The 24,443-nt window shown below is 35.3% G+C and overlaps 3 protein-coding genes and 1 non-coding gene across 5 annotated transcripts; 2 read left to right on the top strand and 2 right to left on the bottom strand.

The window, feature by feature from the left end:
- Nucleotides 1-923: 923 nt before the first annotated feature.
- TRNAR-UCG lies at nucleotides 924-997 on the bottom strand. The gene has a single exon. It is a non-coding gene; the product is annotated as a tRNA-Arg (tRNA).
- Nucleotides 998-1,400: 403 nt separating this feature from the next.
- Nucleotides 1,401-2,791, bottom strand: LOC109007006 (endochitinase-like). The gene is made up of 3 exons (XM_018986470.2): nucleotides 2,339-2,791; nucleotides 2,096-2,243; nucleotides 1,401-1,989 (listed from the first exon to the last, which is right to left on the bottom strand). The coding sequence occupies exons 1-3, from the start codon at nucleotides 2,763-2,765 to the stop codon at nucleotides 1,620-1,622; spliced, it is 945 nt and encodes a 314-aa protein (XP_018842015.1). The 5' UTR covers nucleotides 2,766-2,791; the 3' UTR covers nucleotides 1,401-1,619.
- A 4,094-nt stretch (nucleotides 2,792-6,885) lies between these two features.
- Nucleotides 6,886-10,794, top strand: LOC109007007 (probable acyl-activating enzyme 1, peroxisomal). Its single transcript, XM_018986471.2, has 2 exons — nucleotides 6,886-7,156; nucleotides 9,080-10,794. Exons 1-2 carry the CDS (start codon nucleotides 6,956-6,958, stop codon nucleotides 10,601-10,603), a joined length of 1,725 nt encoding a protein of 574 aa, XP_018842016.2. The 5' UTR covers nucleotides 6,886-6,955; the 3' UTR covers nucleotides 10,604-10,794.
- A 7,355-nt stretch (nucleotides 10,795-18,149) lies between these two features.
- Nucleotides 18,150-23,947, top strand: LOC109007008 (protein DETOXIFICATION 45, chloroplastic-like). 2 transcript variants are annotated; one of them, XM_018986474.2, is made up of 13 exons: nucleotides 18,150-18,905; nucleotides 19,467-19,610; nucleotides 19,901-20,040; nucleotides 20,271-20,406; nucleotides 20,482-20,578; nucleotides 20,666-20,766; nucleotides 21,437-21,600; nucleotides 21,968-22,039; nucleotides 22,168-22,284; nucleotides 22,374-22,469; nucleotides 22,584-22,705; nucleotides 23,152-23,209; nucleotides 23,655-23,947. In XM_018986474.2, exons 1-13 carry the CDS (start codon nucleotides 18,542-18,544, stop codon nucleotides 23,664-23,666), a joined length of 1,623 nt encoding a protein of 540 aa, XP_018842019.1. In that variant the 5' UTR covers nucleotides 18,150-18,541; the 3' UTR covers nucleotides 23,667-23,947. The 2 variants fall into 2 exon arrangements, with proteins under 2 accessions (XP_018842019.1, XP_018842017.1); XM_018986472.2 differs by having other exon boundaries at nucleotides 23,152-23,947.
- Nucleotides 23,948-24,443: the final 496 nt, after the last annotated feature.

Raw genomic sequence — 24,443 nt, 5'->3', positions numbered from 1 at the left:
GTCGTTTACAAACAGGGAAAAAAAGTCCAAATCGCACAGCAGCAAGGAGGGAAAGCAGTAAGCACACCGTTTAAGGCATTTGGGAACGCACCGTTTCATTATCTTATTTTACTTTCTGTTATTTTACTTCTGTCATTTGCTTTCTGTTTTGTAATTGCTACGGGAAGCGTCAGAGTTTGTTAATAGTGGGGCGAGTGGTGGCGATGGAGTCTCCTGCGAGATAGCGGCAGCGGCTACCGTCAGAGATTTTTAGGCCGTTTGTACAGTAAATTGGAATGAAAATTATAAATTAAATAAAATATCGTGAGAATATTAATTTTTAATATTATTATTTTAAATTTTTTTTAAAAATAAATTATTGATTATATTTTATATAAAAATTTAAGAAAATTGTAATAGTGTGATAATTTTTGTATGATTTTTGTTTTTGTTTTATTTTTTCTCTTTATCTTATCTTAAATCTTTAATCATGTGAAAGTAAACGATTATGATAAAAATAAGATTTTTTTTTTTAAAATGATTTAATATCAAATAGACAAATTAAAAGATACTGGCTAATTATTTGATATCATATGGACAAAGTAGAAGAATAATGATTAAAGTCTTATAAATATTACGTTTTTTTTTTTTAATAATGCATAGAATTAAAAGAAAATGTAGGATTTGTCTGTTTTTATAGATAAAATGAGATGAGTTGAAATTAAAATTAAAATTAAAATAATATATTATAAGAATATATTTTTTTAATATTATTTTTATTTAAAAATTTAAAAAAATTAAAAAAATTATTTTATTTTATATAAATATTTAAAAAATTTATAATAATTAGATAAAATAACAACCAGCGTAAAGCATGGTTGCACTATTACTTTCGCCGCCTTGCCGAAAGGTTATAATAAAAGTGGACAAAAACAAATAAAAGTCGACCACAGTGGGAGTCGAACCCACGACCTTCTGATCCGAAGTCAGACGCGCTAATCCACTGCGCTATGCGGTCAAGATGCTTGATATGTTTATTTGCCAAATAAGGTCAAATTCTTCGAGCGGGGAGCTGAAAAAAGGTCTTGGATAGGCATTCACGAGTGCTTTATTTGACGTTATTTTCAAGTCATGGCCGCCTTGTTGATCATGACTCTCCATTGCATGAAAAGCTCCAGAATATTTGTTTTTAGGTGAGCTGCGCGCATAGGCAACAATATGGAGTCCACTGCATGTATGGATTCGGAGGATGATCCAATAAATTAAGCACAATCACATCTTAATTAACAAACCTACAGAACTGGGCAGAAGCATAAACTAAAAATAATCTTAATTCAGAGAAGAAAGCTGTTACCAATCATTGTCGATCGGTGCATGGGTCTCGACTGTAACAATTTTTCATTTACTTGCTAATTAATTAATTAAAGTAACTCGAATATAGTTTGGTTAAGATCATACATGACAACTTCATCACCAATAATTTATTCATAATTAATTCTTTTTTATAAGTACTGATCAACAATTTATTCATAATTCATTCCTTCTTTATTCATAGATCGATCTGTGATTTAGAAGCTGCTTTCCCTCCAAGAAAACATATATGATCTGCCTGAGCTCGACAATATATCAATGTACGTAGTTTAGGCAAAAGGCCTTTGATTATAGCAATCTAAGTTGTCCCCGTAGCTTACTCCCAGAATGTCACAATATCTCTTATAGAACCCAATTCTATCAGCCACTCTATTATCGGCACCGCGCCCACATTCAAGCCCACCGTTGATTATGTTAGTGATGACACCATAGCCTGGGACTCGACCGGCGGACCTGTCTGCAGCGGATGGTGTCCATTTCCCAATGATGACATCGTGGCTGGATGGCTTGTTTGCCTGTGGAGTCATCCAAAACCAAATTGCTGTCTTGAACGATATGGTCGGGTCAGTGGCCACCAGATCCGGATTGTTTATGAGATCAGCTCCTATGGCTTTACCTGCTTGCCCGTAATTGTAGTTGCTGACGAAGTCAATGCAAAAAAGAAAATCCAAGTCAGAATCAAAGTGCATGTTTAAGTTACAAAATCCAGCCAAAAGAGCTTGCATCTGTAGTTTCAGAGACTTACTGAGTGAGTTGAATAGGACCCCGGCCATAATATTGTTTGCCAGGAGCGCATGGCCAATCTTTGGACGTACAATAGTCTGCCTTGTTATTTTCCGTAATAAAGCAATATCCCCATGCATATGGGCCATCCGGTGCACTTGACCACCCTCCTACACAAAGTAATTATCTTTTGCTAATGATTCTGATCGAGACCGCTTTAATTAACAAAGTTAGTGTTCAAAACTGTATAACTAATAGTAATTACCTGTGGTCTCATGAGAAGTTTGACCCAAGAAAGCTGCAATCTCCCTTTTGCGTATATTAGCATCACCAGTTGTGCCAAAGCCACTGAAAGATCGGGCAGCAGCGATGAAAGCATTGTAGGTGTAGAATCCGTTGCTTTTACATCTCCCATCGTTCCGATACTTGAGCAGTTGGTCAAAGATAGACGCGCTGATGATGCTGCTAACATCGCCAACACCACTGGGAGTAGGAGATGGGGTTCCACCAGGGCTGCATTGGCTCTGGCACTCAGTTCCACAGTGCTCAGTTGTGGTGCCACACCACCCAAATCGGCTGCAACATAGCCCATTTGGACAGACAGCACCCCCGGCCTGTCTTCCACACTGTTCTGCCGAGGTTCCAAGCAAGAAAGCTAAGAAGAGAATCAAAGAATAGAGCTTCATTTTCATCTTTGAGTGTCTGTATGATATGCACGGTTTGTGGAAGTGAATGGTATTGGGTATTTATATTATGTATTGGTGGGGTTTTTCCTTGACCATTATTGTCAAGTTTCAAGTTTGGTTGGCTGGAACCTGACTTCATCATCGAGGACCATACTCGGATCAAGTTCAGTTGTGGAAAATATGGGCTCTTGGAGAAAAGATCAACGGTCCAGTCCAGCTGCCTTAACTTGCGGATAAACCTACTATCGTAGGGCCCCACTTGATTTTGGTTTCACTCCTGTAATCCACCAAAACACGTTAGCAAACAACGTAGTGTTCAAAATAAAGAAACTCCAATACGTAAGAGCTGTGGGGCGCAAATATATATATTGGAAGATTGGCTACTTTCGAATGGTAGAGATAAAGATGAGATGAGTTGAAATTAAAATTAAAAGTTAAATAAAATATTATTTAAATATATATTTTTAATATTATTTTTTTATTTTAAAATTTAAAATAATTAAATTTTTTATTTTATTTTATATAAAAATTTAAAATATTATAATAATTATATGAAATAAATTAAAAAAAATTGTAAAAATAAACGAGATAATACTTTAAAAGATTCAACTTTGAATCTTTTAAAGATGGCGGAGGTACTCGTGCTAAGTTTCCCAGTTCCCACGAAACCAGCCATTCCATATATATCCTCATGAGTCATGAATTATGAGAAGTGACTAGGTCTAGGTCTATTTGTCTTCGTTCCAATCCAGTTTATTTATTATCATTATTATATATAATTCATACGTACTAATCGTTTATTATATATATCAGAAAATGACGAAAATAATTGATAGTTAATTTTAATTGAAGTATAATAAATAAATAAAAAAAGAATATATATAATGCGTATAGTTTTATAATTTTAGTCGGTCCGACTGTCCCATATATATATATTTATATTTTTCAAGTCATACATATCATGTTGCATCATCCAAATAAATAAAATACCAACAAGAATGAAGATATATTATAAGATATTTTCAGTACGTACCCCAAGTATTGCCATTTGTATTATATAGTGTGCATACCCTTAACATTGGGGCTGAAACAAGTTGTACTCTTCTTCAATGGACAAAATTTTAATTTAAAGACCAGTACTAGTACTGCTAATGCAGGTTGCTCTCAAGTGATGTCAAGCATTAGCAGACGCTGTTTTTTTTATCAGATTTCAAGGCAAATGAAGCAAGTGACGTCAAATAGTAAAAAAGTCACGACGGTGGATCGAGCATTATGCTATACATACCTTTTAACAATAACAATAACAATAATAATAATAATAATAATAAATATAATAATAATGAGTACTTCAAAGTGGATAAATATTACATAAATAATCGTTTTAAAAAAAATAAAATCAATTATTAAAATTAAATTAATTTTTTTATATAAATTCTATATTTATATATATATATATATTTTAAATAAATTATGTTATATTTACATATTTTAAGATCGTAAATATCATTTCTTTGGACGTGGGCAGTGACTCACCCCATTTTCACAAGCACGTACTTGATTCAGTGCGCTGCCACAGGTACGTACGAGCTGGCTTGCGATCGAATATTTCTACACGTTGACGTCTTTCAGTATCGAATTAATTAAACAATATATCTCGACAATATATCTTCTAAAACTTTATGATCATCTAGACCAATATATATATAAATGGGAAATGCATGATTATGCGTATGTATATTTTGTAGAAATTATATATGCATATAATACTTATAATGATAATTATGATGATTTTATATATTTATATATATATATATCATGTATACACAATCTATAATCAGGATCTAATAATAAATATTGTGATGGTTCATGCATGCATGGATATATATATATATATATATAATATTATATCTAGAGACACATAAAATGATCTTTGCAGTATTAATTAAATTCTTAACGCGGATACTCAAAAATATTCATTCAGAATCTCAGATAATGGTAAATTCGTACATTCGAGACTTATTTGAAGTGTTTATTTCTGTCACACTATATATATATATGTCCAGATGAAGAGAAATTTTAAAGCATTATAATCCCACAGTACTGACAGATAGTACTGGAATATGCTTGCTTGATTATATATGCTTGAGGAGACAACCTAAGCTGCTTAGTGCTTGCTCTTGGAAATACATCATAAAACGATCGACACCTAATTAATGAAACATTAAAGAACAGACAGGAGCGCAGCATGCATGTCATTTTTTCTTTTAATTAAAAAAAACCATGTCCCTATTGATATTAGGGGTGGACAGCGGGACTCCGCTCCCGCTACCCCGCCCCGCATGGAGAGGGCCTAGTGGGGGCGGGATGACCCCAGAAGGGGCCCCGCCCCGCTCCACATATATAAATTTATATATATATAAATAAATATATTGTATATAAATATATACAATTTATTAAAGACTTAAAATTATATTCAAGTCATTGGATTGCCTTGGCCTCCTAAGTCAACATTTATATAGGAGACCATAACAATACAATAGTCATCCTTAAGCAATGTGAGACTTACTACTAAGTCCTACATTGTTTAAGGATGACTATTGTATTGCCTTGACCTCCTATATAAAGGTTGGCGTAAGAGTTCAAGACAATCCAAAATCTAACTCTAATGAATTTAAGTTTTTTTTATATTTATAAATTTTAATTTATTATTTAAATTATATTATAATTTTGGTTTAAAAAAATATTTTTGGACCAAATTTTTTTTTTAAATACAGTATATTGGCTTAGGCGGAGGGCATGGAGGATTGGTTTTTTTCCCCTGCCCCCCGACACCAGGACGGGGGAAAAACCCCAATCCCCCGCATGGTGCGGGGAGGGTATCCCCACCTCTCACCATGTGGGTATCACCTCTAATTGATACGCGATTTGGTGCGCCAAACCGCTTGTAACTAGTAAGATTTTTTCCTAATTAATTATCTTCCAGATATCCTCCATCCATTTTCGAAGCTGATTAATGAATAAAAACTCATGTCATTTACACAAGGTTAATTGTCATTTCCTAATTCTCATCCAGATATCGGCCTCCATGGATCCATCGAGATATATAATTTCTCACCATGTACTGCATAGGTATTGGCTTCCCTTCATGTCTGCTAGCTTCTGGGTTTCTCAAAAGTCACGTACGGTTCCTCAAAATGGCCGACGTTGGATGACAAAGCAAACGGGTATTGACGAGGATATTCATGGTGATTTTCTAGTTTTTGATGTTCTCACTAATTTTCCTTTTTCCCTAGCAACGAGCTGGGTCGATAATTAATCCAGCATGGGAATATGAAATGATTGTGTAACTAAATCATTTAATTTTGTAAAGATTTTTTGTCCAATTCTCAGATCGATATTTATATTTCATAGCCTTGACACGCACGTACAGGAAAAGAAGTTGTAGTACAAACTCATATTTTACCAAAAATAAAGATAATCGGCAGCAGGAACTCTGTATATGAACAGAAATATATACAATATTCGGACATAATATTTATTGGACCGCATTAAGTACTAGGTAAATATGGTATATATAACCCACCTCAAGTGTTTATGTTTTTTTTTTCTTTTACTATAAGACATGACGTTGGATCGAGTTCGGACAAAAAATGTATTTTAGGTATATATAAATATATAGTATGAGTAGTATTATATGTATTTATAATTTTACTTATAAGATTTATTTTGTTAATTTTTTTTTTAAAATTTAAAATTTTATGATTTTTAACGTATCAATAACTGATAGATAGAGAAATAAATTTTTTGTAAATTTTTCTAAAATACATTAAACATTTTTGACGTTCATGACATTTATTTGCTGTGAGTTTATAACCCAATTCATGATCTCGATCTCTAATTAATTGGATCCACTGAAACACGAAAAAGGCAGCTAAGCGAAAATCAATAAATGCTAATAAATTTTAGGGATATTGCTGATGAATGAATCCATTAATGAGTTCGTCCTCATCTCAATCAATAATATATTATGGGTTATGGTCCGAGTCAGAGTACATTGTTGTGTGTGGAAGTACGTAGTAGAATCATTCTATATAAATAAATGTTGTGTGTGGAAGTATGTAATAGAATCACTTAAATCTTGCAGTGATCAGCTCGGGGAAGAACCTGGCCGGGTATACGTACGTAAGACGTCATCAATGGAGGGTCTTGTTCAATGCTCTGCGAACTACATTGCTCTGTCACCCATAAGCTTCTTAGAGAGAGCCGCCATTGTTTATGGTGATGAGGTTTCCGTCATCTATGGCTCTGCGAAAACTTCGTGGAGAGAAACGTATGAACGCTGTGTCAAGCTTGCTTCTGCTTTGGTTCTCCATCTGGGGATTTCTCCTGGTGATACTGTAAGTACTTTTGGCTTTTTGGTCCTCGATCAGTACTTTATATGTATTTTTTAAGCACTTTTCATGCCAAATGATCAATATATTTTTTAATTAATTGCACAAAAAAAAAAAAAAAAACAGCTTCTTCCTTAATCCTAACAAAACGAGTACTGATCATCTTGAGCCTGGCCTCCACAATCATTCATATATGCCTGCCTAAACTCCATGGCAGGCCCGGATCTCCAAACACCATATATATATATATATATGTATATATATATAATCTATGTCATGACGGCGACTGCATGCATGCCGGAATGCATGCTCATGACCTGAGCCCCTCGATCCGTTTCGATGAATAATAAAAACTCGATGATCTAGCTAGTCACAATATTCCGATGATCAAAACCATTGTAATCGTGTGTGGATCATGTGAGAATTTTTTTCTTTTTTGAATGTCTATGTGCAGTGAAATTATCAGAGTCGATCGATAATTTTTAATTTGTAATCGCTGTTATATATAATATTAATAATAATAGAGTTGTTTAATTTGTTACATAAAGTTTAATTATGATTTTTTTTAAAGTTATTTTATAAATTGACAGAATTTTGGTATATCATATATATAATAAATATTTTATTTATTTTTATAAGGTTATAATTTCTCTTCGTAAACATAGCCAAAACTCTTGACAAACAATAGATAATTTTTATGATCTATTAATTAGTAATTGCACTATATATGCTAGATGCTCTCAAATTCCTTGGCCTCAAATAATTAAATATGAAAGGCCTGAGATTGTATTATATAGTTAAACATGAACTCAAAGTCATGGTTGCTAACTAGCTAGGGGAGATCAGCTAGGGAGATCTAGAAAGAACTCAAAGAAGCCGGAGATGAACATTGAGCTTTAATTTTTCTAGAGAGGGGAAAGCCTTTTGGAATCTGTTTATTTATTAGAGTTGCGTGCCATGCAGCTGCTTGCATGCATGTGGTGCTGACCAGTTTCAACAAACTACCACCCCTTTTAATCTTACTTGCGTCGGCATATATTTTCAAGTGCCTGTTTTAGGTACGTAATACTGGACATCATGACTTCATCAGGGTCAGTGCATGTCACTTTTACCACCAGCGTTCTTACGCACGTACGCACGCACGCACTAGGAATCATTTATACAAATCTCAAATATAAAAGTACTCTTGCTAATTTTTTTTTATAAAAAAGTGAATTCACCTCAAAAAATATAAATATTTTTTTTTTATTTGAGACTACAGAAAATTTATCTTCTTAGTGAAATTTATATTTTTATAAAAAGACCTACGTAAAATTTATCTATTTAGAACTTGTATCTAATTAACCTTATTATATATATATTCTATTTTTTTTAGAAGTGTGTGTATATAATATATATATATATATATATATAAATATATGTTGATATGGGACATATTTGATGGTCTAGCGACATTCCACAATTAGGCGATAAAGTGACAATTAAGGTGCAGTTTGGATAGTGAAATGAGATGAAATAATTTTAGTTAAAAGTTGAATAAAATATTATTAAAATATTATTTTTTAATATTATTATTTTGAGATTTAAAAAAATTGAATTATTTATTATAATTTATGTATAAATTTAAAAATTATATAATGATAAAATAAGATGAGATGAAATATTCACTATAAAAAACGGGGTGTAAGATAATAAAAAGTCAGGAAGTTGAACTTATAGATACATATTACATATATCTCTATATGGATTGAAAAAAAAAATTAGAAGTGACTTTTAATTGGAAATGTACAAATTACAAGTGATATGTTTTTAGCATTGATGTTGACACTTCTAATTTTTAAAAGAAAAACGAAGTTTTTTCCACCATCTTATCACCCCATAATTTTTTTTTAATATATATATATATATATATATATTTTTTATGAGCAGGTTGCGGCGTTTTCACCAAACGTTCCTGCACTCTACGAGCTGCATTTCGGCGTTCCAATGGCCGGGGCAGTTCTTTCTGCACTTAACACCAGGTTGGATTCACCTATGTTGGCGCTGTTATTAGAACAGTTGGAGCCCAAAATCATTTTTGTATACCAAGAGCTCGTTGAGGTTGTCGATAAGGCACTAAACATACTCTCCGAGAGAAAAAGCAAGCCACCCCAGCTTGTTCTAATACCAGAGAATTATGATCAAACATCATCCTCAACTCTGACAGAAACCCCAGCAGATAGCCTGGATTACAATGGTCTTCTTGCAATAGGAAAAGCAGATTTTGAGACCATACGGCCAAACAATGAATGTGATCCTATCTCAGTGAATTATACTTCTGGCTCAACTGGCATTCCCAAAGGAGCAATATACAGCCATAGAGCTGCCTATCTCAATTCAATAGCAGCAATTTTTCGCACTGACATGAAACAAATGTCAGTATTTTTATGGACTGTTGACATGTTTCGCTGCAATGGGTGGTGCTTCACTTGGGCAATGGCTGCTGTTGGTGGCACCAATATCTTCCTCAGAACTGAAGTACTCTCAGCACACCTCATATTTGAAGCCATTGATATTCACAAGGTTACTCACTTCTGTGGTGCCCCCACCATTTTGAACATAATTGCCGACGCTCCAGCTAGCCACCAGAGGCGGCCATTGCCATCCAGGGTGGACATTATCGTTGCCGGTGCATTACCAGCACCCCAGGTCCTCATGAGGGTTACCGAACTAGGCTTTAACCTGAGCCACGGCTATGGTATGACAGAAGCCCTTGGCCCAGCCGTTGTTGTTCCATGGGAACCCAGATTGCAGTACTCAACAAAATCGGATGAACAAACAGAAATAACAAAACTTTGTGAAGGGACTCACAATCTTCTGATGGATGGCGTTGATGTAAAGGATCCGAAAACCATGAAGAGCATACCTTATGACGGGAAAACAATTGGGGAGGTGATGTTTAGGGGCAATGCTTTGATGCTGGGGTACCTTAAAAACTCAAAAGCAGGTCAAGAAGCTTTTAGGGGCGGATGGTATCACACTGGGGACATAGCAGTCAGACATCCAGATGGGTGTATACAAATGAAAGACCGTGCAAAGGATGTTATAATCTCTTCTGGAGGAGAGGCTATAAGCACGATCGAGGTAGAGGCAGTGTTGCGAAGTCATCCAAAGGTGTCGGAGGCTGCTGTTGTTGGGAGAGCAAATGATGATGATGATGATCTCCAAGCAGCTGGGAAGACGCCTTTTGCATTTGTCGAGTTGAAGAAAATGATCAGTGATGCATGTACGGCGGAGGAGATTATCAAGTTTTGTGAGGATCGATTGCCCAAGTATATGGTTCCGCAGAGTGTTGTTTTTGGGGATATACAGGTCACTTCAACTGGCAAGATACAGAAATTTGTTCTGAGAGAGAAGGTCAAGGCCATGGGCAGTGGTTCTGGTATGGCTGATCTCCAGGATGGCATCCAGTAATTGAAGGCTTGCATGTGCACAAATCTTTTGCTGAACTTAAAAAAAAATATGTATGTATTATAATTGATAATAGATGCTTTGGCTATGTTTGTGATTATGCTATATATCTATCCAGAATATATAAGTTCACTGCAGAATGGTACTGTTGATCAGTGGTTATTGATTTTCTATCAGTACTAATTGTCTCTTTATTTTCCCCTCATAATTCTTCCACCATCTTATTACTACTTTTTCAATACAGGAAAAACAAAACAAAAAACTGTTAATTTTATTAGTTAATTTTGATGTATATTGAAATATAAAATTGCCGTTTCTCAATATTATAAGAATATTTTTATATTTTAGATTTGTTGTAAAATAAATTTTAAATTTAGAACGGTCCACCGAATTCTTACTGCTGGGCATGATGGAGAGCTCTTCTGCATTTTTAAAAAAAATATGTTTTATGCCTAGTTTGAATATTTTTTATTATTTTTTATAATTATTTAATATTTTATTATTATTATTATTATTTTATTATTATTCACATAATACTTAAGAATACCGCTGGGAAAGGCAACCTTAAACATTTAAGATGTATGTTTGTGTTAAAGAATATTGTGCGGATACAGTAATCTGAAAAATAAATGCGACTTTGAGGCGTGTTGATCACTATCTTTAAGGTGATAATTGCCCCCACTCGAAAGAGTTTGCTACCGGGTTACAAGCAATTCACCTCCAGGATACAACAAAGTCACCAACTGCAGATAGCAATTCTGAAGTTTTTCCTTCAGAGTTTCTCTACAAAATTGTGCAAGTGACTGAAAATATGAGAGAATGGAATGATTGAAATTCGTGGGTCTCATCCCCTATTTATAGAGAATGAAGTGACACCATGTGAAAGATCACAACTCTTAACTTGTGACTTTTCAACTGGCAGTTACTGGTTTAAAGGTCATATTGTTTCACTTAAAGACCAAAGGGGTATGCCTGGTCAAGTGGTTGGACACCTCCCTTCTCCAAGGGAGGTCACTGGTTCGAAACCCACCTTCACCATTTCTGATGAATATATTTTGAAGCATTGCACCCATCCAAATGAGTCTTCAAACGGGCCGGTTCGGCCCATGCATTGTGCCTCTTCCCATGCCAAGCATTGTGTTTGTTTGGCCCAAGCATAGTGTCTCTTCAGCCCATGCGTGACCTCTCTTTGGACCAAGCATTGTGTTTCTTCGGGCCTGGCCCACGCGCCCCTTAGGCTAATTCCATGCCTTGTTAAAATTAAACAAACAAAGTGTAGCTATGGTGGTTTGAACTCATACCCTCTCATTTGAAACAACACACCCTTACCATTGAACCAATGCATCTCTTGAAGATAATGGTTTACTAAAATAAATAATAACCCACATTCAATAAATCCACATATTTAATATCACAATCTATAATAAATATAACAATCCCCCACATATTTTGAAGCATTGCACCCATCCAAATGAGTCTTCAAACGGGCCGGTTCGGCCCATGCATTGTGCCTCTTCCCATGCCAAGCATTGTGTTTGTTTGGCCCAAGCATAGTGTCTCTTCAGCCCATGCGTGACCTCTCTTTGGACCAAGCATTGTGTTTCTTCGGGCCTGGCCCACGCGCCCCTTAGGCTAATTCCATGCCTTGTTAAAATTAAACAAACAAAGTGTAGCTATGGTGGTTTGAACTCATACCCTCTCATTTGAAACAACACACCCTTACCATTGAACCAATGCATCTCTTGAAGATAATGGTTTACTAAAATAAATAATAACCCACATTCAATAAATCCACATATTTAATATCACAATCTATAATAAATATAACAATCCCCCACTTAGATTGCGATATTAAATTTTCAGTCAAATACTGATATCCTCGTGCATACAAGAAGGTATCTCTCGACTTAAACCTTCAATTAGTGTAAGTATCTCAAATTCTTAACAAAGTCAATGGTGGCCTAGGCTTAAACCAAGACTCTATACGCTAAGAACGGAAATACCACACACATGATTCTATCCAATTTTAGCGAGATAACTCACCAAATATTTGCACTAATTCATGTGCTCCATCCTGGCATTCATGAACATTTACAAAAGTAAACCTTAAACTTTTGCTAGAAGTTGTCCCCACCTCTTATGTTCACATAGGTAAAGTTCCTTAATGTGTCTCTGTTACTTCAGACATTTATACAACTATTGAACTTCATTAAGAGTATAATACTCATCCTACATTTAGCGTAACAGCCAGCACTGACCATCCTGGAAGGGTTTCTCATATTAAATTAAATTTCAGTGCTATCCCAGCCACATAACTGTAACTTGTTATTACCCATTAAACCTTAGACTATTTATTAATAGTGTAAGGTTGGGTTCCTATTACAGGTGACTTTTAAAAGAAAGGTTTCAAACCCATTCCACTAGATGTACTATTCACCATATCTCTCGAGAGTCCCTTTGTGAAAGGATCTGCCAAGTTTTTACTTGACCGCACATATACAATAGTGATAATACCATCACTTATTAATTGTTTGACATATTCATGTCTCAAACTAATATGTCTAGATTTTCCATTATAGACCTTACTATAAGCCCTAGACATAGTAGCTTCACTATCACAGTACAAAGAAATGGCTGACATCGGTTGTGGCCACAACTTTATGTCATATAACAAATTCCTCAACCATTCTGCCTCTTTGCCTGCTGCCGCCAAGGCTACAAATTCAGATTCCATTGTAGAATGTGAAATACATGTCTGTTTCTTAGAAGCCCATGAAACAACTCCACTACCAAGGGTGAAAACCCAACCAGACGTAGCCTTATTATCACTTGCACTAGTAATCCAACTAGCATCACAATATCCTTCTAGTACAGCAGGAAAATTGGTATAATACAGTCCTAACGAACTAGTTCTTTTAAGGTACCCAAGGACTCTACCAATTGCTTTCCAATGCTCCGTACTAGGATTACCCGTATATCTAGAAAGTTTACATACGGCAAAGGAAATATCTGGCCTAGTGCAATGCATTGCATACATTAAACTGCCAATTGCACTAGCATATTCTAACTGAGCAACCGCTCTCCCAGCATTCTCAGTTAATTTAAATGAAGAGTCGTATGGGGTATTTGCTTCTTTAATTCCTAAGTGTTGAAATTTAAGATGCATTTTCTCAACATAATGAGATTGACATAAAGCATAACCCCCACTACGTTTCTTTACTTTGACACCCAAAATAGTGTCAACTTCATTAAGATCTTTCATTTTGAACTTTGAAGATAAATACTTCTTAGTTTCAGATATTCCTTCCATATTTGTTCCAAATATAAGTAAGTCATCAACATAAAGACATATTATAACACCATAACAATCTGTGAATTTAGAATAAATACACTTATCAGCATTATTATGCCTAAATCCATGGGATAAAATTACTGAGTCAAATTTCTCATGCCATTGTTTTGGTGCTTGCTTTAATCCATACAATGACTTAATTAATTTGCAAACTTTCTTTTCTTGTCCATGCATAACAAATCCTTCTGGTTGTTCCATGTACACCTCTTCATCCAATTCACCATTTAGGAAAGCAGTTTTAACATCCATTTGGTGTACATATAAGTTATATATTGAAGCCAGTGCCATAAGCACTCTAATGGATGTAAATCTAGCCACTGGGGCATACGTATCAAAATAGTCTATGCCCTATTTTTGTTTAAAACCTTTGGCTACTAATCTGGCTTTAAAAGTTTGAAGAGACCCATCTGTATTGTATTTTCTCCTAAATACCCACTTACAACCAATAGGTTTTGATCCAGGAGGCAAGTCTACTAAAACCCAAGTATTGTTTGACAATATTGAGTCCATTTCATCATTTATTGCCTCTTTCCAAAATGAAACATCTCTAGAAGTCATAGCTTCTTTAAATGTTTTTGGATCTTCTTCTATATTTAATAGAATGGGTATCTTATTTAAAACATCATCTCTATTTCCTTCCAAAAGGAAAACAATAGCCTGAGATGACACAAAATCTGGATCCAAGTTTTTCTCTTTTCTAACTCTTTGACTTCTTCTCGGTTCAGTCAATGTGTCAGGAATTACACAATTCCTTTTCCGACTCAAGTTAGATTCTAGTGTTTGAGTAGGATCTGATACTGCTTTAGAATCATTATAGAATTTATCTTCAATAAATTCTACATCCTTTGATTCTACTATAACGTTAGAATTCAAATCCAAAAGTCTATATGCTTTTGAATTCTCAGCATATCCTACAAAAACACTCTTGATTGCCCTTGGACCTAATTTTGTTCTTTTTGGGTCCGGAACTCTATAAAAGGCTAAACAGCCCCATACCCTTAGGTATTCCAGATTTGGTTTCCTACCTTTCCACAATTCATATGGTGAAATTTTGAATTTCATAGAAGGTATTCTATTATGCAAATAACATGCCGTGAGCAATGCTTCTCCCCATAAATTTAAAGACAATTTTGCATTCAAAATCATAGCATTTACCATATCAACTAGTGTCCTATTTTTTCTTTCCGCTAAACCATTTTGTTGTGGGGTATAGGGTGCACTAGTTTGATGTATTATGCCATTCTCCTCGCAGTACAAAGAAAATTCAGTAGGAAAATATTCACCGCCTCTGTCACTGCGAAGAATCTTAATTTTCTTTTCCTTTTGATTTTCAACAACAGACTTATAAGATTTAAACATATTGAAGGCTTCATCCTTACTTTTCATTAAATATACATATGTATATCTTGAGAAATCATCAATAAAAGTAATAAAATATCTATTGCCTCCTCTAGTTAAAATACCATTTAATTCACAAATATCAGAATGCACAAGTTCTAATAATTGTGTATTTCTGTCTGTTTTAGGAAAAGGTTTCTTTGTCATTTTTGCTTGAATGCAAATTTCACATTTAGCATCATGTCCATAATTAAATGGAATTAAACTATGTTTAGACATAAACTTTAAGGATTTAAAGTTCAAATGTGCTAAACGATTATGCCACAAAGTAGAAGACTCAACAATATAAGCAGAATCAGAACTTATTTTATTAATACTTAGTTTATACATTCCATCACAAGAGTACCATTTTCCAACAAACACTCCCCCTTTGGAAAGAATTACATTATCAGACTCGATTACGGTCTTGACACCTTTCTTACAAAGCAAATTTGCTGATACAAGATTTTTCTTTATTTCTGGGACATGAAGAACATTAACAAGAATAAGTTTCTTCCCAGAAGTGAACTGAATTTCCACAGTTCCTTTTCCCACAACTTTTGCAGAGTTGTGATTTCCCATTAGTACTACATGTCCATCTGCTGCATCTTCATAATTTTTGAATTGAGATCTCTGATTGCAAACATGAACGGTAGCGCCTGAATCATACCACCAATCAGAAGACTCAGTTGTTGTAGCCATATTTAACTCTGTAATCATACTAATGTGCATTTCAGAGACCATGGCCACAATTTCTGAAGTCTCATTTTCGATCAGATTTGCACTATTGGGATTGCCATTTTCTTTCTTGTATTTCTTCTTGTACCTGCATTCACGCTTAAAGTGTCCATTCTTTCCGCAATTGTAACAAGTTTTTATTTTCTTGGACTTGTCACCATTGTTGGAAAAGTCATTAAATTTTCTCTTATTTCCTCCAAAATTACCTTGAAACTTATTTTTCTCATCAACAAAGTTCACTTTAGAGCCATTTTGAGAAAATAATTTCTTATCACGAATTCGAGTTTCCTCTTCAATTCGTAAATGTTTTTGAATTTGCTCTATAGTGAAATCTTCTGTTGTGTGCATAAGTTTCTTTCTATAATTATTCCAACTTGGAGGAAGTTTGGCAATAATAGCCCCGACTTGCAAAGGTTCAGAAACTTCAACATTAAGATCTCGAAGTTTATTCACCAAAACTTGCAATTCATGGACTTGATCCATCAACGAAGTATTATCATTCATTGTAAATTCAAAATATTTCATAATAAGGAATTTATCCGTACCTTGCTTTTCGGTTCTATATTTTAATTCCAATGCATCCCAAATCTCTTTTGGTGACTTGATTGATGTAAACAAGTCGTAGAGACGATCGGAAAGTGTATTTAGAATGTGTCCTCTACATACCACTTCATCTTCTTCACGCTTCTTGTGTTCTGCCTTGATTTGATCATTATCGTCAGGTTTGGGTTCTGGAAGTACTGGCAAGTTCGAATCCAAAACATACGCAATCTTCAATGTAGTAAGAATGAACATCAACTTGTCTTTCCAGCGATTAAAATTTGTTCCATCAAACCTATCTAGTTTGACAAAGTCTTGATTCATCATCTTGAAAGTCGTCATATCAGATTCTGATCCCATTGCGAATATCACCTTAAAATTGTTAAAGAATATTGTGCGGATACAGTAATCTGAAAAATAAATGCGACTTTGAGGCGTGTTGATCACTATCTTTAAGGTGATAATTGCCCCCACTCGAAAGAGTTTGCTACCGGGTTACAAGCAATTCACCTCCAGGATACAACAAAGTCACCAACTGCAGATAGCAATTCTGAAGTTTTTCCTTCGGAGTTTCTCTACAAAATTGTGCAAGTGACTGAAAATATGAGAGAATGGAATGATTGAAATTCGTGGGTCTCATCCCCTATTTATAGAGAATGAAGTGACACCATGTGAAAGATCACAACTCTTAACTTGTGACTTTTTAACTGGCAGTTACTGGTTTAAAGGTCATATTGTTTCACTTCAAGACCAAAGGGGTATGCCTGGTCAAGTGGTTGGACACCTCCCTTCTCCAAGGGAGGTCACTGGTTCGAAACCCACCTTCACCATTTCTGATGAATATATTTTGAAGCATTGCACCCATCCAAATGAGTCTTCAAACGGGCCGGTTCGGCCCATGCATTGTGCCTCTTCCCATGCCAAGCATTGTGTTTGTTTGGCCCAAGCATAGTGTCTCTTCAGCCCATGCGTGACCTCTCTTTGGACCAAGCATTGTGTTTCTTCGGGCCTGGCCCACGCGCCCCTTAGGCTAATTCCATGCCTTGTTAAAATTAAACAAACAAAGTGTAGCTATGGTGGTTTGAACTCATACCCTCTCATTTGAAACAACACACCCTTACCATTGAACCAATGCATCTCTTGAAGATAATGGTTTACTAAAATAAATAATAACCCACATTCAATAAATCCACATATTTAATATCACAATCTATAATAAATATAACAGTTTGATGATATATCACATTGTAAAGAGTACCCAAACAGAATTTATAAAGTGCAGTGCTCGTCTAAGAATACAATATCAATAATATGATATCACGTAAGACGTGGCCTGCTTTTACAGTTTACTCGTGTGTTTAATGCTCAGGCTGATTATTGTTGGCTCGAACATGTTTGGTGAAAAAACACGACAAATCGACTCTTGGACATGATTGGCGAACCACAAAATACATCAACTTTGAGCAACCGCAATCAATGTGCTTAACTACCTACCTACCCATATAATTTCCAAACTGTCACGTGGTGTGTCTTTCACAGGCAAATTCATGGCCATTCATTATTCTTCTGTCAATTCCTCATCGCTCTCTACTAATGCACCTTCTACATCCCACTTCCCAGGTGATCTCAGTGTCCCGCATTTTCTAATTATTTGACGAAGCTTTCACCGACATTCCTCTGAGTGTCGGTTCTATTTCCGGAAATGCAGCCGCTCAGCATCCGAACGGAAATGGGTTACTTTTTGGTGAGCCTTCCTCCTTTCCCAGCTTTGTAATGCTGACCGTCAATTGATGGGTTCGATATAGTAACAGTTGCAGAGCAGAGGTTACTGAGGTTGTCACTGGGCTTGTTATGCATTAGTTATCATTTGCAGAGAGATCGCTACTGATCTTTACTCCAGAATCGTAGCTTTTCGTAGTTCGGTTCTCTGCAATATGACAGTTACTGGACTCTCTGGTTCCATCACTTGTAATATTAGCATTAACAGATGCGGAAGTAGATCAGTTAAGAACGCAGCATACAAATTCGGGTCCAATACCTCAAGGAAAGGTCGTTATGATCGTTGCTTTGCCCCGTGTGTTCCTAGAGGATTGAGCTTCAACAATGTTGCTAGGCGTTGTCGATTGATAAGTGAACAACAAACTTCGGATTATGAACTGAGTTCCTCTAGTGTGGAGGATAGCGTAGCATCGAAAAATGTCCAAACTGAGCTTATAATGCTTTCTTTACCGGCAATTGCTGGACAAGCAATTGAGCCCTTGGCACAACTGATGGAAACTGCCTACATTGGAAGACTGGGTTGGTTTCTTTACTCGATGAATACTTTCCATGAATAAATCGCTGTGGTAATTATAGATTGTGGGGATGAGATTGACTTTATGACATGTGCCTCATCCACAATTACTGCAGGGCTCCTCTTAGCTTGAAGCCTTGCTTGTTAGTTACGTTTGTTTTATTTGGGTAGCAGTTTTCTTTCTTGATTTTGGTTGATGTACATAAGTGATCATTGAGTATTGACAGTTTTTTTACCAACTAATATGGATCATGTAGGCTGATTTACAAAAGCTCCATTTTGTCACAGAAATAATGAGGGAAATGAAAATCATCTAATTGCTTGAGAATTAGCTTCCTCTTATGAGCAATTTAACAATTTTTTTTTCTATCCTTCATTCTTCGATCTTCTGAACTTTTGGGTAGGCCAATTGATAGAGTAGAGCCATTAGATGTGAGGTGGAAATGGTGACTGCAGTTCAAATTTCATTTATTGGTTACTTCCTCATAATGATTGTTTCCTAAAGATATAGTTATTAATATTGAGGGCATTACTAACTAAGCCTTTGATTTTATCTATTTGAAAAGGGCCCTTGGAGATGGCATCAGCTGGTCTTTCTATGTCAATTTTCAACATCATATCGAAAGTTTTCAATATCCCTCTTCTCAGTGTGGCAACATCATTTGTGGCCGAAGACATATCACAGAATGCAACCAAGGGATCCAACTCAGGTAAAACTACAAATAGAAAATGATACACACACAACCCTTTATAGTTTACACAACCCTGTTTTAAATGAGGGGCATTTTTGTATAATAACTTATAAAAATAACATCGTTTTGCAGAAATACCCCCAATTTAGAACATGGTTGCATAAAGTACAATATATGCTAAATGGCCTTCTTTTTTGTTGAGGTTAGACTGGTGCCATATCGATTTTCCCACATATATTGAGAAAATAAACACAAGAAATTACCTGAATTTTGACTTTTCATTCTAAAGTTGAAATAATTTGTGATAGGTATTGAAGGAATGGGTGAAAGAAAGCAACTGCCCTCTGTCTCTACTGCATTGCTTTTAGCAGTTGTTATTGGTATCTTCGAGGCTTTGGCAATGTACCTTGGGTCTGGAGTATTTCTGAACATAATGGGCATTTCATCTGTAAGTAAAGTCTTTAGAGTATTAAGTATACATAAGATATCAGTGCATTCCTTCTTGTTATTTACCTTTTGGTGGACCAGTTAGATTTGATAACAGTGTCATCTCTTGGAAGAACCTATTGTCCTGGTGATCTCGCCTTTGTACTCTCATCTGCTTCCATTTTGCATATTTGTCCTTTTTCATTGGTAGAGTAAAGTATCTAATCTCCTAAAGCGCATTTTTGTAAACAGGCTTCATCAATGCGCATTCCAGCAGAACAATTTCTTTCGCTTAGAGCAATTGGTGCCCCTGCAGTTGTTGTTTCTCTGGCAATTCAAGGCATCTTCCGTGGATTTAAGGATACAAAAACCCCTGTATTATGTCTAGGCAAGTTTGTGCTTTAAATCTATCCATTTCTTTTCTTTTAATCTTATTAATGGATGTAGGATGATTGACTTGCAGGATTGGGAAATTTGTCGGCTGTTTTCTTATTTCCTTTTCTTATGAATTTTCTCCGCTTGGGCGTAGTTGGTGCTGCCATTTCCACTGTTGTGTCTCAGTATGTGCTTTGACTGTTTGTGTTCATCTTTTTGCTTCTGTTATCTATGGTCTCAAAATTGATAATATGTGCTTTCACATTTTCCAGGTACATTGTCACATTTTTAATGATCTGGTTTCTTAACAAGAGGACTGTATTATCACTTCCTAGTATGAGAAGTTTGCATTTTGGTGGTTACCTAAGATCGGGTGAGTGTTTCCTGCTTACCTAAGATCAGGGGAGTGTTTCCTGCTGAGAGAGCTGGTATAGACAATGCCTTCTTTAACTCTTTAGCTTGATTCCATCTGCCTTTGGCTATTATGATAGTGGTCATTTCATTGGACTCTTTATGTCTTTGACATGTTCTACATGTTAGGTACTAGTCCACAGAGTGATGTTGCAATCTATATTATCAGGTCTGAAAAATTTCACAGCATGCTTCTCTTGAACCCAAGACCAAATACATATTATTAACATTAATTTTTTTTTTTATGTCTCTATTTATCTATTAAAAAATGTAGGATACATTCGAAGTTTTTCCTTTTTTATTTCAGATTGACTGGCTTTAATCATGCTTTGATATTGCTGGCCCCTTAACAAATCTGAAGCTAGATAACATGCTGATTCTCATTTTTGGAAGTTAGAAAATCATTTGATTATTTTCTTTGGGTAAGTAAGAATAAAACTGTATTGATTGAACAGTAGACATAGCTCAAGTATACAGGAAGTACACACAGAAAACACCTAGCATTTGATTCTTTCTTCTGAATCCAAGTTAATTATTCAAATGGTAAATGGGAACATTAATATTTTCTAGGTTTAAGTGCGTACTTCTCTGTGCGTTGGTTCCTCACATATGCTACATAATTTTTTGCTTAGGTGGTTTTCTTCTTGGGAGAACCGTAGCTGCTGTTTTGACCATAACTTTGAGCACATCAATGGCTGCTCGTCTAGGACCATTATCTATGGCAGCTCATCAGATATGCTTGCAAGTATGGTTATCTGTATCTCTCCTTGCTGATGCGCAAGCTGCGTCTGGTCAGGTAAAACAATGTGTAATCTCAAACCTTTTCAGTTTATTTTCTCTGGCTTTTACCTACCTAAAACCATTTATAGTTTCAAAAATGTGTTAAAAAAAACTTCCAAACATTGTTAACATCGCATCACAATTGTTTTCCATTAAGGAGATTGAGGTTTTTGGCAATTCATAGCCTTTCATGACTAGTTGGTCTGCCTATATTTGTGTTCTTTTGGTAGATATTTGTAGTTCTCTTGATCAGATAATTGCAAATGCTGCAAATTATTTTCTTCGCTTTTGTCCTTGTTAAATCTTGTGATTGCATTATGATTTTATAGAGCTTGGAAACTTTTAATTTACAAACTTGTCTGAAGAGCCTTTGTTGAATGTAGGCTCTTATTGCAAGTTCTTTTGCTAGAGGTGACTTCAGCACTGTGAAAGAAATTACTTACTTTGCGCTAAAGGTAAGTCATTTTTGCAAGTTCTTGTTGCTATTGTTTACAATTAAAAGACTATGCTTAATTTTCTTTTCTTTTTTCCCCATTTCCCCCTTTCCAATTCCCTTTTATAACTTGTCATATATGTTTCTCAGACAGGGTTATTCACTGGCGTTTCCTTAGCCATCATATTGGGTGTGTCTTTTGGTTCTTTGGCTACATTGTTCACTAACGATTCTGGAGTATTAGAAATTGTTAGATCTGGCTTGCTGGTATGTATATCTTTTTTGGGCTTACAATTTTCTTCTCTTTGGTGTTTTTATCATTCTGTTTATAAGCTCCTCTCTAAAATATGCTGCAGTTTGTAAGTGCCAGCCAACCTCTCAACGCTTTGGCTTACATATTTGATGGTCTCCATTATGGCATTTCAGATTTTTCATATGCTGCTTGCTCTATGGTCAGCTGCCTTCTCATATTGATTAATTATTTGGATAACATTGTAGTCTTCTTATTACGTTTGCATTTTTTTTTTTTAATATTTTCTTGTAACAAATGTGCAAATAATTGACAGATGGTTGTAGGAGCAATTTCCTGCACATTTTTGCTCTACGCTCCCTCTATGATTGGTCTCTCAGGAGTTTGGTTTGGCTTAGCTCTTTTCATGGGCCTGAGAACATTGGCTGGATACATGAGGTATGTACAGAATTGCGTCAGGTCTTTTTTTTCCCTTTATTTATCCCCACCTTTTTGGTAGTCTCTTGCCAACTGCTACAACATGCTAGAATTTCAAATCTCTTTAAAATTTGTCCTGTGAATTATATGCTAATTAGCAACCAAGTAAGTTGGTATGGTGCATAGATGATCATCCCTTGTGTCAAGCTCGTCCCACGCTTGTCATGAATGTGATCGTGCTGTATTTGTTTGGGGTTTCGATCTATCAATCATGGTCTAGTACGCAGTGGATTAATTTGGATGGGATTAAGTTTAATCTGTTCATTTTGCTTAGTGGAAAACAAACTATGATCTTGACATGACTTACCAAGTCTATTTAGATTTTATGTTATCATGCTATGAGGTTATAGTATTAGCATGTACAATTGTTTAAACTTCAACTCGACCTTTTATTTGTGTCTTTCCAGATTATTATCAAAAAATGGTCCGTGGTGGTTCTTGCAGCAGGACATCCAAGACTTTGAGGTTGTTTCAGAGAGGAAGTGAATTCTTATTCATTGCATCTTGATAACTTTTCATTAGATCTTTAATGCATCATTCATTAGATCCTATTCTGCCAGTTTTAGCAATGGCTACCATACAAAACCCTTTTTTTCTTCCCTCATCGAATAGTGCAAAATAGGATGGATCAAGGATACCTTTACTTCTTTTTATAAGTGTAAGGGCAATGGCACCTTTACTACTAGTGTTGTTGATGAGCCCAAAGTACTGATTAGCATACAAACTGAGGTTGTTAGAGGGGGTCCTTATATAAGTTGAGGTTAAATTGTGAGAGTACTCTCTCTCGCTCGCTCGCTCGCTCGCTCACACGCACACACACGTGTGCAATAGCAGACACTGTCACTCTATGAAAATTTCTTGTAATGGACTCATGAAGTCTTAATAGTCTGTTTGTTACTTGTGCATCCAGATTGCCACTTGAGCTGAGGACCGTGCGGCCATACATGCTATAGTAGATGTTTGGGATGTATACTCTTCTTTTCTTTTTGACCCAGATTGCAGGTTAATATGGTTGCCGATGTATACTCGATGTTTAGGCACTCAGCTCTGCAAATAGTTCCTTTTTTTTAGCTACTTTCATTTGATATGGTCTTTAAATATATGCCATTGGATCATAGATCTCATCACAAGGGATAAAATATGTTGTATGGGTTACTTTCAACTTCTTCAGTTTGGCATATGATTTTAATGTCTTATTCTTGCCGAATATTACCTGAAACTGCATTACTCCTTCCTGCAAGCAAAACGAAAACATAAATAAATTATTATTATTATTTAAAAAAAAAAGGGCATTTATTTTGTCAAGCATATTGATTTTATTAATGAACAAACCAAAATAAAAAGTAAATCAGAAAAGATAGATTAAAAAAAAAAAAACAGACAGTTGGAAAAATAAAAATGATGATAAGTGATAAAATAAAAAGGCCGAATGGGCTTTGCCTTTTTCCTTAGATATGGGCCTGGGCGGGATCCGAGAAACTGGACTGAGTCGGGTGCGGTGAGTTTTTGGATTGGGCTAGTTGGCCCGATCTTACTTAACAAGTCCAGCATAATGACAATTTTTTTTTATGGGCCAAGCAAGAAATCTCTACCAACTGTGTAAAACACACTTTTTTTTTTGTTTTTTTTTTCAAATATTTTTTAAAATTCTTCAATATATTTTTTAAAAAGAATCACGAACTCGTTAAGATATATTTTC

The sequence above is a fragment of the Juglans regia genome, chromosome 13 (genome assembly GCF_001411555.2).
Source record: "Juglans regia cultivar Chandler chromosome 13, Walnut 2.0, whole genome shotgun sequence".
In the NCBI taxonomy this organism is placed as follows: domain Eukaryota; kingdom Viridiplantae; phylum Streptophyta; class Magnoliopsida; order Fagales; family Juglandaceae; genus Juglans; species Juglans regia.
Note: the sequence above shows the minus strand (reverse complement) of the source record. Positions and strands in the feature narration are given on the sequence as shown.